This window comes from Elgaria multicarinata, chromosome 8, assembly GCF_023053635.1.
Source record: "Elgaria multicarinata webbii isolate HBS135686 ecotype San Diego chromosome 8, rElgMul1.1.pri, whole genome shotgun sequence".
Lineage (NCBI taxonomy): Eukaryota > Metazoa > Chordata > Lepidosauria > Squamata > Anguidae > Elgaria > Elgaria multicarinata.
Window position 1 is genome coordinate 110,398,420 of NC_086178.1, and position 14,322 is coordinate 110,412,741.

At 40.3% G+C, this 14,322-nt stretch overlaps 1 protein-coding gene across 8 annotated transcripts in view; it reads left to right on the top strand.

Annotated features, from left to right (window-relative positions):
* Positions 1–13,393, top strand: part of KCNMA1 (potassium calcium-activated channel subfamily M alpha 1) — a 720,064-nt gene extending 706,671 nt beyond the window's left edge. For 2 of the 8 annotated variants that reach the window (XM_063133180.1, XM_063133181.1), the window contains 3 exons: positions 1,551–1,775; positions 4,403–4,431; positions 12,499–13,393. In XM_063133180.1, coding sequence (XP_062989250.1) covers positions 1,551–1,775; positions 4,403–4,431; positions 12,499–12,650 — 406 coding nt within the window. In that variant the 3' untranslated portion in view covers positions 12,651–13,393. Of the gene's footprint in view, positions 1–1,550; positions 1,776–4,402; positions 4,432–12,495 lie in introns of all 8 variants that reach the window. The other 6 variants (XM_063133174.1, XM_063133175.1, XM_063133176.1 and 3 more) reach the window with 6 other exon arrangements.
* The last annotated feature ends 929 nt before the right edge of the window (positions 13,394–14,322 follow it).

Sequence of the window (14,322 nt, forward strand, 5' to 3'; positions counted from 1 at the left end):
TGAACAGGATCACCTATTTCTGTTTTGCTTTTAAACATTTTGTTCCCCCGAAGCAAGCACAGGCGTTAAACCTTGTCTCCAAAAGCCTCTGCAGTTCTCAGGTTAGCAAATGGGACAAGACAAGAGGTTGAAAGAGAATGGAGTAGAGGTCAGGAGGAGAGTAGGGGTGGGGAAAGGAAATCAGGGAGAAGGAAAGACTGAAGGTAAGACGAACAAGGGGAAAGGGTTAAGATGCAAACAACAACAACAGAATACAAATAGGAGGCTGTGATCTTCACTGATCAAAAGATCCCCCTCCTGCAGGACAAGCTCTTTCCCTCTTATCCCATGTGACAGAGCAGCAGCCAGTAACCCAGCGTGGGGATCCATCTTTTCTTATTTCAAAGCAGTCCTGTCACCTGATTGAAGTAGAAAACCTGTTCGCTGCAGCTATGGCTGCAGTGTCAGTAAGGCATTTTTAATGGAAGTGACGCAAAGTTTCAAAACCATTCAGTCAGGGGGACAAAGGCACAAAGACGGGGAAAAGGGGAATAGAAATTTTATTTTCCCAGTTCCCCCTCCCGTATCATTAAGCAATTAAATACATCTCATGGGAGAGATAACCTATATTTAGCAGTTACAGGAGGCAATACTAAAGATGATCAGCGAGAGCAATCAAGGCAGCCTAATCAATAGCCCTGCCAGCTGAATTCATAATTATTTTATCACACTGTGATCAAAGGAACATCCCAAAAGGCTAGCAACATGTGATTTTACATCTGACATGTATGAATTGCTTTTGAGAAACACTGAAACCTCCTACTTCATGTGAGCAAGCAGCAGCCATGAAGCTACCTGAAATCTTACCTGCATGGCAGCTGTGCCAGGTGGATCTGGTGATCTCACCACGCCATGGCAAAGTTTTGACACAAATCTTTTGTGACAGTGTAAACAGCAAAAGTGCATGGCAGACATCCAATCAGTGCAAGGAGTAGCTATAAATATAGATTTAAGCCACTTCAATGTTGCTCGCAATATCAACTGAAATGGGCCTCAGCAACTGTTTCCTGTTGCTCGTGCGAATACCAGCACCTTGACCCATTATTCTAGTCTTTAGAGATGTGCAGAAACCTCCTGAGAAATTTTGTTAGGCTTACTGACCGACGTTGAGCATTTCTCAAAATTTGCTAGATTTTGTCTTTGAAATTGCTTCAGCTATGGCAAAACCGAGACATTAGCAGAAACCACTTGAAAAAATTATGCTGGTTTTATTGAAATCCTTTTTACTTGAAATTTTTCAGATGTTTCACCTGTGGTGGATTTCAAGGGCAGGAACCTGTTGATTGGCCCTCTGATGTCATTGCAAACCTTTACAATGGTGCTGTGGTATGAACTCGTGCTCCCGCAACACTACTGTAACCATTGACTGGCACCACCGACTGTAAAATACAACTTAAAAGCTCATTCCAATCCTTACACATGAATCGATCAAACTGATATGTTAGTGTACAGCATGGAACATGGGAGCCTGGTGGAAGTGAAGTAAGACCACTGTTCTTTTTCTTTTTCAGTTTTGTTATAGCCAACCCACATTATGAATTTGAGCTTGTGCCGACAGATTGGATCTTCTGTTTGATGCAGTACGACCACAATGCTGGCCAGTCCCGGGCTAGTCTCTCCCATTCTCCTCATTCTTCCTATACGTCTAGCAAGAAAAGCTCATCGGTTCATTCTATCCCAGCAACTGCAAACCGACAGAACCGCACTAAGACCAGGGACTCCCGGGAAAAGCAGAAGTACGTGCAGGAAGACAGACTTTGATACATGTACCCACTCCCACCGTGTGTGAAGCTGTATCCACCACCCATACCCTCCCAATTGGTGTGTCCAATAATAGCTTCCCCTGTTCTCCCCAGCCTCTCCCATGGAGTTCCCATTTTTATACACATATTTTGCATATGTATAACAGTGTGCATGTGATTGTCATTTTTATTTCAATACCATAAAACCCTTAAGCACAACAGCAACAAAGCAGACGGACCAAACATTATTTATGACACAGAGCAGGTGGAAAAGAGTTAACAGTAGATGTGAATAACTCCCTACCATAACTGCTCTGTGCATCAGAGTTTAGAGTAAGTATAGTGCGAACACTGACTTGTGATGTCGGTTACAGAAAGGTAGTTATTTAATGCAAGGGTGGTGTTGAAAAAGGGGTACTTACATAAGAAATAAATTCACACACATGAAATTAGGGGTTCCACCAATGCGTTAGTTTTCTAAGAATCAGTGAATGTATTACAGGAAGGCTTGAAATAGCACGTGCCTTGCACCGTTTTTTATATAGTTTTTACTGCACCTGCTTTTATACCAAAGCAATATTAGGGTCTCTCAGGACTCCTTAGTAGAGTGAGTGCCTTCTTCCCTAAATACCAAAAATGGCCAGATATGTAGTTCTTCAACTCTAATAATTTAACCTTTTTTTAAGGTTCTAATTGCATATTAAATTCTGTGTATACTGTCACATGAATAACTATATTTTCTCTCACTTTTGACATTTGGGATGAAAAGCCACATGTATCATAAATATTGAAATACAACTCATTAGATTCTTCCTTCGTGAGACGTTTACATCTATTAAAAGGTGAATTAGTCACCTTATGTACAGAATAAATGGGTAAAGTCCTTCCCTACATGGTGAAGTATCATACTGATAATATTCAGAAAAGAGCAAGTAGTTTTCCTTGTTTAAGTATCAACCCTCAGGGGCCTCTTTCTTCCAACTCTGATAGTTTAATTCTGTATTATTAATACATCCAGAAAGAACTTGCATATATATGTTCCAGAAAATCTAGGGTCATTTTAGCCAGTACATTTAACAATGGTACATGGCAGTATAGCTGTTTTGCATAATATCTGCTGAATTTAAAGGCAATGTACCAGTCTTGAGAGGACTTAAAGAACCCACAGAACAGATTGCATGGCATAAGTGTGCATTCCTAACTTCTTCAAAGGGGTTGTCAGAGTCTACTGCCTTAGAACTATTGTCAGTGTTTCCCAAACTGCTGATACCTGGAGCACAGTTTGTTTGTGGGTTAAAATCTGAGGCATACATCACACTCTCACTCAAAAGGATAGATAAATATTTCTCACCAGGTCGCAGAACAACAGGCATGCTTCTGACTTTGAGACAGCTCTGTTAACATGGGTCCTTATTGATGCCAGAGATGGTACTATGGTTTTCTTGGCACTGATGATGCAACATGGATTCCTCCATGCTTGCCAGCTGTAGGATAGGGCTGTGTCAGAGAACTGTGGCATGCAGTTTCTTCATCCCACCTCTTGGGAGGATGTCACTACTCAGTTATTGGCATGGGGGTGGGGGGACAGTGCTCCACATAGATTCCTTGCTCCAACAGGCATAGAGTGGTGGTGCAACCAGCATGGTGGCTTCATTGTCTAAGGCAGGCTTCAGTCCCACTCTCAGCATATTGGTTTGCTCAACAAAACCATTTGGGAGACATTGTGCTAATGGCATAGACTTGAAGATCTCTGGATTGACATCTTGCAACCTTCTGCACAAATCAGTAACTCATATCTAGCTCTGATAAGTTAGTAAATCCTTTAATTAGTTTCAAGTAAAGATGGTTAGTAATGTAGTACAGCAAGATGCTGGCCAACCTGACATAGTTGCAGAGCATTAAATGTGGTTCATAGATATGGAATCAGGTTTGAATACCCACAGAAGATGACAGGTTTCTAAACTACCAGGATCGCACCTTGGATTCCTGCACATGTTCCTTCATCTGTTGCAGAACGCGAGTTCCTTGCAACTGCACCACTCCTTGCTCCCTCCCATCCCCTAACCTATCCCTTCCCTTTATATAAATAGCTAGCTGGTTTCCTGGCATGGTGCTCATTGTTTGAGAAAGTATATTTGGGATGCGGGGAGTTGCTAGATATACATTTCCCTCCCACTCCCCCCTTAAAAAGCATGATGATGATAGAAGCTTGCTGTGTGAATTGAAAATGAAGCCAAGCACTTTTACTGACAACCTCTGGTTTGGGACAATGTGGGCTCTGCACAAAGCAGAGCACTTTCCGCTCACCGACAATGGCGATTGGAAGTTCCCCCATCATATCTACTGAAGGGTGACTGTATGTTGGCATCACTGGAAAACATTTCAGGTTAATTTTGCCCCCTCCCCCATAACAGCCACCCATCCTCAGCCCCAAGTCCGAAGCGATACTGCTCTCCTCTGTCTCTAGATAAATTTATGCACCTTTTCAAAAGAAGGTCCTGATGTTTGCCATCAGGCATTTTCTAACACACACCAAGGATGTGCCAGTTAAAGTGCTCAATAGGACGTGTGACAGTTTAAAAGCCTTGTAAAACTTACATAGCTTACTTCTCTTCCTAAAGTGCGACAAGGATGAATAGAATGGGCCAAGGTATGACAATTGATGGTTCTGCATGAGCTAGAAAACTGCTGTGGGGTTTTCCTTCTATAACTTTGTCCTTGTGAAAAACTTGTGACACATTAAAAACCACGTTACCAAACTCGATTCAGTTATTCAGTTTGTTTGTTTTTAATTTTAATTTTGGATTTGTTGTACTTTTGTTATTTTTGCTTTATTTCTAAACCCAGAGTAAGCTGGCTGTTGCTGCTGCTGTTGCTCAACTCTTATTTGTGGTTTGGTTTGGTTTTGAAACCCTTTCATGTGCTTGCATTTCCAACTGCACGTCACGTGTCCTTCTTCATCTAGGTACTCAACTTTAGTGAAACTGTTTTCCTGTGGTGCCATCTTGTCTTGTCCACCTTATCCTCCTACTCTCACCCAGTATATGTTCACCGCCATCCATCTTCCTCTTTCTAATGGTGATATTGTCAATATTATGCTACCAATTTATTTAAACTCACATGGGGGGAGGAATACCACATGCTACTTTGCCACCAGACCTGCTTTTTTGTTTATGCTACATCCTGTTTCCTCCAACTAAGGAAGGGATGTTCATGTGAAAGCAGTTACCATATTCCTTTTATAGGAAAGAACGATATCTAAGGAACAATGCATAATTGTATGTTCAAAATGAAGACAATCATTGATCATTTGTTGACATTAGAAAATGGCCAGAAATTGTCCTACATGAAGCAAAATTCCCAATGACAGCCTTGCCTAAATTGGGCTCTAAGGGCTCAATCCAGCAAATACTGTTGCTGTAGGACTTTTCTGGACTTTTCCTTTCAATGAGACCTGGTACAGAATGTGATACAGACACTCAAGAAATGGCATGCAGCCCACAGTGCTTGCTGGATTGTGCCAAATACCATCACCCTGTTTTTACACTGCTTTCAATATCTAATAGGCTTATTTAGTAGAGATGGTGTGCATGGACTTATTTGCTTACTCATTTGGAGATCCTTGTCTTTGAATAAAGGTCCAAGTGTTTATAAGATGTTTAAACATATAAAGCTCTGTTGCATAAAACAAAACAACTGTGAACATCAATGATGGGAGAGGGACACACACACACACTTATCATCTCATATCTCACCTATCTTGCATTTGAAACATTATTGTAATTCTAGGTGATCTGCCTAATAGGCTTGTAGATCACAGTCTGTAAGTATCATGTTAAGAATCTTCAATGATACTTATCAATTATATGTAATACAGAGAACAGCCCTGTAAGGTCAGTCAACATGATTATCCTTACGTAGCAGAAACTGAGCTGAAGACAACACTATTGTCTACTGTATTGATTAGATTATCAGGACAGAACCAAGGAGATGTGGGTTCAAATCCCTACTCAGCCATGGTGCTCATGGGGTGACGTTGGGCCAGTCACTGTCTCTCAGTGTAACCTACTTCACAGGTAGGTTAGGCTTCCTTCATGGATCCCAATTCACACTCTTAACTGTGTTGGTCTCCCCCTGCTCTCAGACTGAGCCACCAAAAAGAACTGAATTGGTGAAACAGGAAGGGACTCATAACCAGCATTTCTCCCCTGTTTGTTTAGCACAGGCCCTGGTATCCTCCACACGTACATATAATCTTTCTATAGGTCCTAGGGCAGAGTGGGGGTAAAAAGGGTAAAAAACCCAACACACATTCAGGCTTCCCTCTCTGGACTTCAGAGTCTTCACGGGCCTCAATGCAGCTGCAACTTCAGGAACAAGCAAGTCAGGAAGCATTGCCCTCATTCTGAACTATCTTCATTTGCCCTCAATAGCAGTGTCAAACTACCAAATCTGACTAGCTCTATAGTGACCTGCTTGCTTCAAGGGGATAAAAACACTGGTTTTAAAAAATCAATGGCACTGTAGCAGCTGCCAGTCAACACCGTAAAGATGCTCAAATCCAGTGAAAAAGAAGTATACATTCAGGGGACTTTCGAGGAACATTTATTTCCTGCTGAAAATGTTCTGCTGTGAATGTTTAGCCCTAGACCTAACTTCCAATACTGGAATTTTACAAAACACTGCGCTCTGTTCACACAACCAGGCACCTACAAGTTGTGGCTTTGCCTGGAGATGTATATTCCCTATCCACATTACAAGATGCATCCAGCAATGTTTAATGGGGCCCACATGAGCAGTGTAAACTCTGCAATGTGGATGCAGATGCACATCCAGATCTGCACATGCACATGGATCTCCCTTGCTGGGATGTGGTATTTATATGTTGAGATCAGAATTGGGCAATGCGTTCGCATCTGAAGGCAAAATTCGTAATGAGCCAGAGGGGCACAGCTGGTTTGCATATTTTAGTACCATGAATGTAACATCTTTTGCACATAATTATTATCAACGTAAATGATAGCTAAACTGCAGCTGTTAGATGCATCACTACACTATATTTTACTCTGAAACTGTAATGGCAAAAAAAAGGCTAAGGCATCAAACATCACTGAACGAAAACGATGAGGGCTAGAGGCACACCTGGTTTTAAAAATGAAAGCTGGGGGTCTTCAAGATTTTTCTGGGCCCTTATGGGCCTATGTTGTCCACCTCTGAACTGAGGCTTTCATGCATAAATTGGCTTTAATCCACCATAAATGTATGAGAATTCCTTTCACATTGTTAAGTGTCAATTGACATGTCAACAAATATTATATGTCATAAAGAACAAACTCAGTATATATTCTGTTTGGAAATATTGCTTATCTAAAAAGACTCGGTTAGCCCCAGAAATACAGACAGACAGAGAATTCTGACCTCAGGGAGACTTTTTCAAGCTCAGACTGTGATGGTGGCAACCACATTTTGTTTTATCATGCATCTATCCTATTCATATATCAAAGCAGGAGGTTGGAGGTGCAACTAACATTGAAATAGACGTACTGTTGAGGGGAGCTGAATAGTAACCAATGGTAGGAAACCCCTTGAGTGGGAAATTGTATTTTTTAAATTCATTTATAACATTTTTATCCTGCCATTTAGCCAAAAAGGCACCCAAGGTGGCTTACAAATATAAGAAATAAGACTGTCGCTGCCCACAGGGTATATAGGGTGGCATGAATCTGTTTAAAGACCCAATCCAAAAGATTAATTTTGTAGTACAAATCTAGAATGCAGAGCCTTCCAAAAGAAAATAAACATAATTTCTGCTCTTCGCTTAGTAACTTGACCCAAAGTTCATAAAGGGGCTACCAAGAATGGTCAAACTTGAGCAGTCCTGACCACCATTTCTTTGGTGGAAAAATGGAGTATAATCCATATAAGTATGTATGTATAAACGAATTAATAAATCTTCAGGTTAGAAAAGGTTTGTGGCTACTTCTAAACACTAGGAAATTATTTCATCATAGGTAGCACTGGAATTACAATACCATCGAATGGAAAAATGAGTGTAGTAAGAATTCAGGGCATAAAGCACTTTAGATTTCTACTTTGGGTGCTCCAAAAGAAGTAATGGCAGTATTCTTGAGCTATTCTATGAATGGGGCTTGTACAGGAGAACTTCTCAGTGGATTTGCACATCAAAAGAATTATTATCTTATTTTGCTAAAAAGCATGCACAATGATGGAAACACATTGCCTTGCTAGTAGTTGGTACCAGCATAACAATACAATAACCACTGCCCTTTTGCTAATTGTTGCAAATATTTTGGAAATTTAGTAGCGACGCTACCAAATTTTGCTTAAAGCAAAATCCGATGTCAGGTTCCAGCAAAACATCTGAGGAATTTTAAAGGAAGTGAAAAGAAAGTTGGCAAGATCAGCAAAATGTCTTTGGAAGGTTTTGCACATCCCTTAAATTTTGGCCAGGGAAATCACCATTTGTCCATTTGAAGACAGCCCGTGTTACTCCCACAAGATCTATATCAATAGAACAGCCTGATCCAACAGGAGAAAATGCATGCCTAAATGCATGCTTCTACAGGCTGAAACTTAGGGCTTGGCAAGCCTCAGGCCTCAGATTCGGAAATCCAAGTCATGGAGGCTATTTTATGGCGGATCTGCCATTTCCTTGCATAGCCCTAGGCTCCCATACAACCTACAACTCCCAGAATGCAGTGCCTGGGAGGGCTGTACTTAACAGGGCCCAGGAACAGAGGGCATACATGTACTCGCTGCCGCCATCGCCTCCTCGTCCTTGCCAGCTTCTCTGCGCGATTGGCCGCTGCTGCCGCAATCCAAAATACTCCATTGACCCTGGAGGGGTCATTGCATGTTCTGCAGGTGCCCTGCAGCCGCCTGCTTTCCCCAAGAGTCGCCCACTTCCTTTACCAAAGTGGGTGGCTCCTGGGGGAAGCAGCTGGCTGCAGGGCACCTGCGAGGACCCCTCCAGGGTCAATGGTTCATTCCAGGTTGCAGCAGCCAATCATGCGGAGAAGATGGCGATGGCATCAGCGAGTACACGTATGCCCTCTGTTTCTGAGCCCCAGTAAGTGCAGCCCTCCCAGGCACTGCATGCTTGGACTTTTAGGCTGTATGGGGGCCTAGGGCTGTGCAAGGAAATGGCGGATCTGCCATAAAATGGCCTCCGTGATTTGGATTTCAGCCCTACTGAAAATCCCCATCCAGGATCTGATTGTCTGCTTGTAAGGAGGGTGCTGATGTACTCATAACCTGCTTCCGGGTTCCCGGTCAGCAGCTGTTTGGCCACTGTGTGAACAAAATGCTGGACTAGATGGACCCTTGGTCTGATCCAGAACCCTTGGCTCTTGTGTTCTAGGAAGAGTGTGGGGAGCAGATTGAGGTGATCAACATAATTGTCCCATGAGGCATTTCAGCACAGGGAAATGTGCATACAGCATTTATTGCCATATGCATATTTCCTCCTGTTGGATTAAGAATAGGGTGACCATATGGAAAGGAGGACAGGGCTCCTGTATCTTTAACAGTTGTACAGCAGGTGTCGTTTGTATGCATACAGCATCTGGTGAAATTCCCTCTTCATCACAACAGTTAAAGCTGCAGAAGCCCTGCCTCCTTGACCAGATACAAAAGAGGCCAGGGCTCTTGCAGCTTTAAATGACAAAGAGGAATTCCACCAGGTGCTGCATGCATACAAAAGACACCTGCTGGAATCCTTTTTTCTATGCAACTGTTAAAGATGCAGGAGCCCTGTCCTCTTTTTCATTTGGTCACCCTAATTAAGAAGCAACATCCTTTCTTTCTCTAGACACTCCCAAACTTCAAATATCTTGCCCCAAGTGCTCCCTTGTGTAAAGCAAAGTTTGTAAAGCAGCATGTCTGACAAGCATTAATGATAAAAGTGATAAAGGTAGAAAGTATACATATTTAATTTCTCTCAAAATAATTTAAATACAAAGCATTCGAAAACAGTCAGTTTGGAATTGTTTGTGTCACCTTGCAAGGCTTTTAAAACATGAGAACTATCACATTTTAACACCTCTCAGAAAGGTTAGTTTAACTGTAGATCATACAAAATTGGTTTCCACAAATGCATAGTGGTTCATGTGTCACACTTAAACTAAATGGTTTTTAAATGGAGCTAAAATTATTTTGATGTGTACACATTTCCCAGAATTGTTTTTCCCTACAACCTCTCTGAAATCAGTCCATCAGAAGCCTTTCCCTTAGAGCCTCATTAACAATTCAGATGTTCTGATGACTTTAAAAGATCTATGGCTATATATGTGGAAAACCCAGCTTGACAAAAAAGATAAATGAATATAGAAAGAAGCTGTTGGAGTCTGGCAAGCTGTAGATCATCTTAGAACAGATTGTAACTTTATCATTTTGTCAGGAAGAATAATTTAAGGCACTTAATCAGTTAGCTTCGCTGTGCAGGATTTAACATTATGAATTCCTATCGGCCGATCTGTTCAAATCAGAGGAAACTTAATTAGAGTGTGAAGAACCTGGTTCAGAATCAAACAAGCTTCCTTAAGGAGGGAAGCAGGGCCCTTTTGAACAGGTATACTTGAAATGGAAATAAAAATCGATTCGCTTTGTTTTTCTTTGATTTGCAGGATACTTTCAGTCTAATATTAGTTAAATAAAAAGTTTCCACAAACAACATAAAATGGTACATAATAAGCTGCTAGGGGAATAAAACCTCTATGTATCAGCTTATTATTAATACACCAATTTTAGTTGGACGCCTAACAAAAATGATACACGTACCGGAAACTGGGCCCAGTTTCAAAGAAATAACAGTATGTAGCCACTGCAAAGTTTAAGAAAGATTCCTTTGGGCATTGTGTACATAAATCAATATATTGTTATGGATGCCACCGCAGCAACTTATTCAGACACAATTCTTTGTGTAAAACCTCCAAAGGCCGAGTTCTTCTCCAAGCACTGGGAAATGGTTGGAAATGTTGGGAAATGGCTCCATATGGGACAAATTCTATGTCCCAGTGCGCTGGCCAGGGCCATTGTTGCAATGTTAGGTTCATATTGGAAGGAAAGGGAACCAGCCTGGCCCTTCCTCTCCTCCAATAGAGTTCACATTATTTCACAGCTTTGAGCCTGCAGGGATTATTTCTCAGCCACACTGGCCAGGTCTATAAACAGTCACACCAATCTTGCCTGCCCATTTCTCTGCTTCTAGAATTGGACAAATCAGTCTATTTCTGGTCTTTGTCACTTTTGCACATGTTCACCCATTACTGAATTTGACCCCATTCGTGCAATAATGTGCACTTTTTAAATCAGTATAAAAACTTGCATTAAGAAGTATATGCTCTCCAAACAGACATTTTTGAAATACATTTTGATCATTTTATTGAGCTGAGAATGCGTTAGAACATTCGGGAAGTGCAAAAATCAAGTGGTTAAATAAGTCTCAATCTGCATATTCATCCAGAAAGCGTAGATCAAGTTTATTTGTATTGGCATATGCAAAGATCAAGTTCCTTAAGCTTCACTCTTCTGAAGTTTCATGAGATCATCAAAGTTCATCATGTATAACTGTCTGTTTCCCAGTTGTGTTTCACAACTGCAGTTTAGGACGGGGATGATGTAGGAGCAGACAGCAACTATTCTGCGATCAACACCAGGAAATATAATAGTCCAGTTCCAGAGGGGGGATTAGTGAAGACTGAGTGCAAATTCAGCTCTAGTTGAAGTGGCACATTTTTCAGTTTTGCCATTCAGATTCTGAATTTCACATTTGAAATATAAATTCACGTTGATTTCATTTTGGCAGGCATAAAATACACATCTCATGAATGGTCATCTGTCATCTGTTAAATTCTACTGTATGTCATCTACCAAATGTTGTCAAATAATGCATGTCAGCTATCAATTATAACCATTTCATGTCAACTCTCAAATGACATTGCATGTTATTTTACTAATCCCATCTAATAATAAATACTACCGGTCAGTTCTAATCCTGTCAATGATAGAATATTAGTTTTCATAAATGAAACACCAGATACTGAAAACAAGTATCACCACATATGTAAAACAGATAACCAAATATTCAGAAAATATTTGACATTGAAATTCACAGTGTCATAGAATCATAGGCTAGCAGAGTTGGAAGGGGCCTACAAGGCCATCGAGTCCAACCCCCTGCTCAATGCAGGAATCCACCCTAAAGCATCCCTGACAAATGGTTGTCCGGCTGCCTCTTGCTTGAAAAGTGGAGACTTTTCAAGCAAATTTATCACAGTAAATTCATTTCAGTTCTAATCTAAACCATGTAGACATGCTTTCCTCAAAGTCGATCACAAGTCACTTCACTAATCACATTAAAGTAGAAAGCAGCACTTCCGACACTCCACATTAAAGGGTCTGATCACCTTCCATAAATAAGTCGGTCACCTGCCAGTTCTTTTTAACCCTTTGCCTTCGAACCTGCAAATTTCCATCCTTTCTCTAATCAGTATGTTTTCAGGTTTATAAAGACTACAGCACTTCACTGCTAGCCATTATTCAAAGTCACTTTCTATTGATTGCTTCTTCTTTTTTTTTTTAACAAAAAACAAAACCTAAATGCACTTTTCTCAACTGCTTTTGGCATGGCACTAATTAAACTTTTCATTTTCCTCCTCCCTTGTTCTGTCTCTCTACCCATTTTGCTCTTTAGCAGAAAAGAAATGGTTTACAGATGAACTGGACAATACCTATCCCAGAAACATTCAAATCAAGCCCATGAGCACACACATGGCCAATCAAATCAATCAATATAAGTCTACAAGCAGCTTGATACCACCAATCAGAGAAGTTGAAGATGAATGTTGACTCACAGAAGGCCAGAACAATTTTTTTTTAAAAAAAAAAAGAGAGAGAGAGAAAACCTGACAGACTTCATGAATGGTGATGTGACATTTATTCCTTTTTCATGCCGAACCACTGGTGGAAAAAGTTAAAGAAAGGCAAGAGTTTGCCAGAAAGCAAAGTAGACAGATCTTTCTTTGTCTGCCTTTAATATTTGCTTCCATGTATTTTGGAAACTATTTCATTTATAAAAAAAAAACATAATCAAAGCAGTCATGTATAGCCTCTAGTGTTTTAAATTATTTTTATTTATTAGAAAGAAAATATATTTTTTCTTTATTTCATTGTCAAGTATTTTCCCTTAACAAAACAGCTGCAAATGTGGCCAGACTCCAGAAAAAAAATTAAAAACTATATATTCCTGCTCCTTTCTGAGTCTTTAAGGAGAATGATGGCCACAACTCAAAGCAAAAATGTAATTAAGAGAGACAAATAATGTATTTTAAAAAAAGGAAGGTCCACTTGTATTTTAGTAAATCAAAGAAGAAGAAACAAAGAAGAGTTTACTAGAACGTTTCTTTCCTGGAAGAAGTGTATTTTGTTTAGCATTGACACCAGCTCTTAATAAACTGAAGCATATTTATTTTGAAAACGTGGAAACGTCATATTTTTGTAAAATTAACATTATTTTGGAATTATCTATCTGTTTACCACCATAGTTAATATAGATGTTCATACAGAGCATCTTCCTCACAGGTAAATATAGTGTCCAATCTAACAAAAATGGGCAAAAGTCAGTGGCAATAAGGTAGTGAACATTAGCATAAAACAAAACTGCGCCACGTAGGTGAGATACTAGTAATGTCCCTTTCAAGAAAGGTGTAGTCATGAGGCTGCTTTCCTTCTATGCTTCATGTTGATAATTGTCAGCACAGTGTAAAAGTGTCAATCTAGATCTGAACAAAACAAAACTGATTAGTCGGATCATGGTATTTTACACCATGATCTGTGTTTAACTAAAGGAAAGAAGCAAGGCTATCGCACCCCGAAAGGTGACAGAACTGATTTCCATATCACACCTTGCCATTGTCCTCTTGTTCCGGTAAAGGCTGAATGCATCCTCTCAATCATAATACATGCAGATATTAGATGAGCTTTAACTACAATACAGACAGACACTGTGGTTCAGGCACGACTCATGCTATGCTACACCCGCCTAATTTTTGTGTTACTTTTTTATACGTTAAAAATCAACGTTTAATTTCCAAGCTTTGGGGACTCTGCCCATAAAGGTTACACGAAAATAAGCATAAACGTAGTAACAAAGAATAATGAATGTATTTAATATAACATACAAAAAGGCCTTTAGGCAAGGTCTACAGCTCAGTCACAGTTTTTTTCCACAAAATGGCTGACAAGCTTTCTAGCCATCAGACAAAATTGTGCTGTTTCATGTCTGTCCTGCAGTATATAGTCACCCCAGCATTTGAGCCTCTAAATAATTCAGCAACTCTCTCCAGTTTAAAATGCCATCTGCTGATCTAGATAAAACTGGGGCAGGTGATCTCCTAAAGAGAAGGGGAACAAAATGGCTGAGGCAAAAGATGACACTGGGTCCCACTACACAAGCTAATTTTAGGCTTTGTAATTGTGCAAAGTTGTAAAAATGCAGAGATTAAACATTCTGTGATATTGT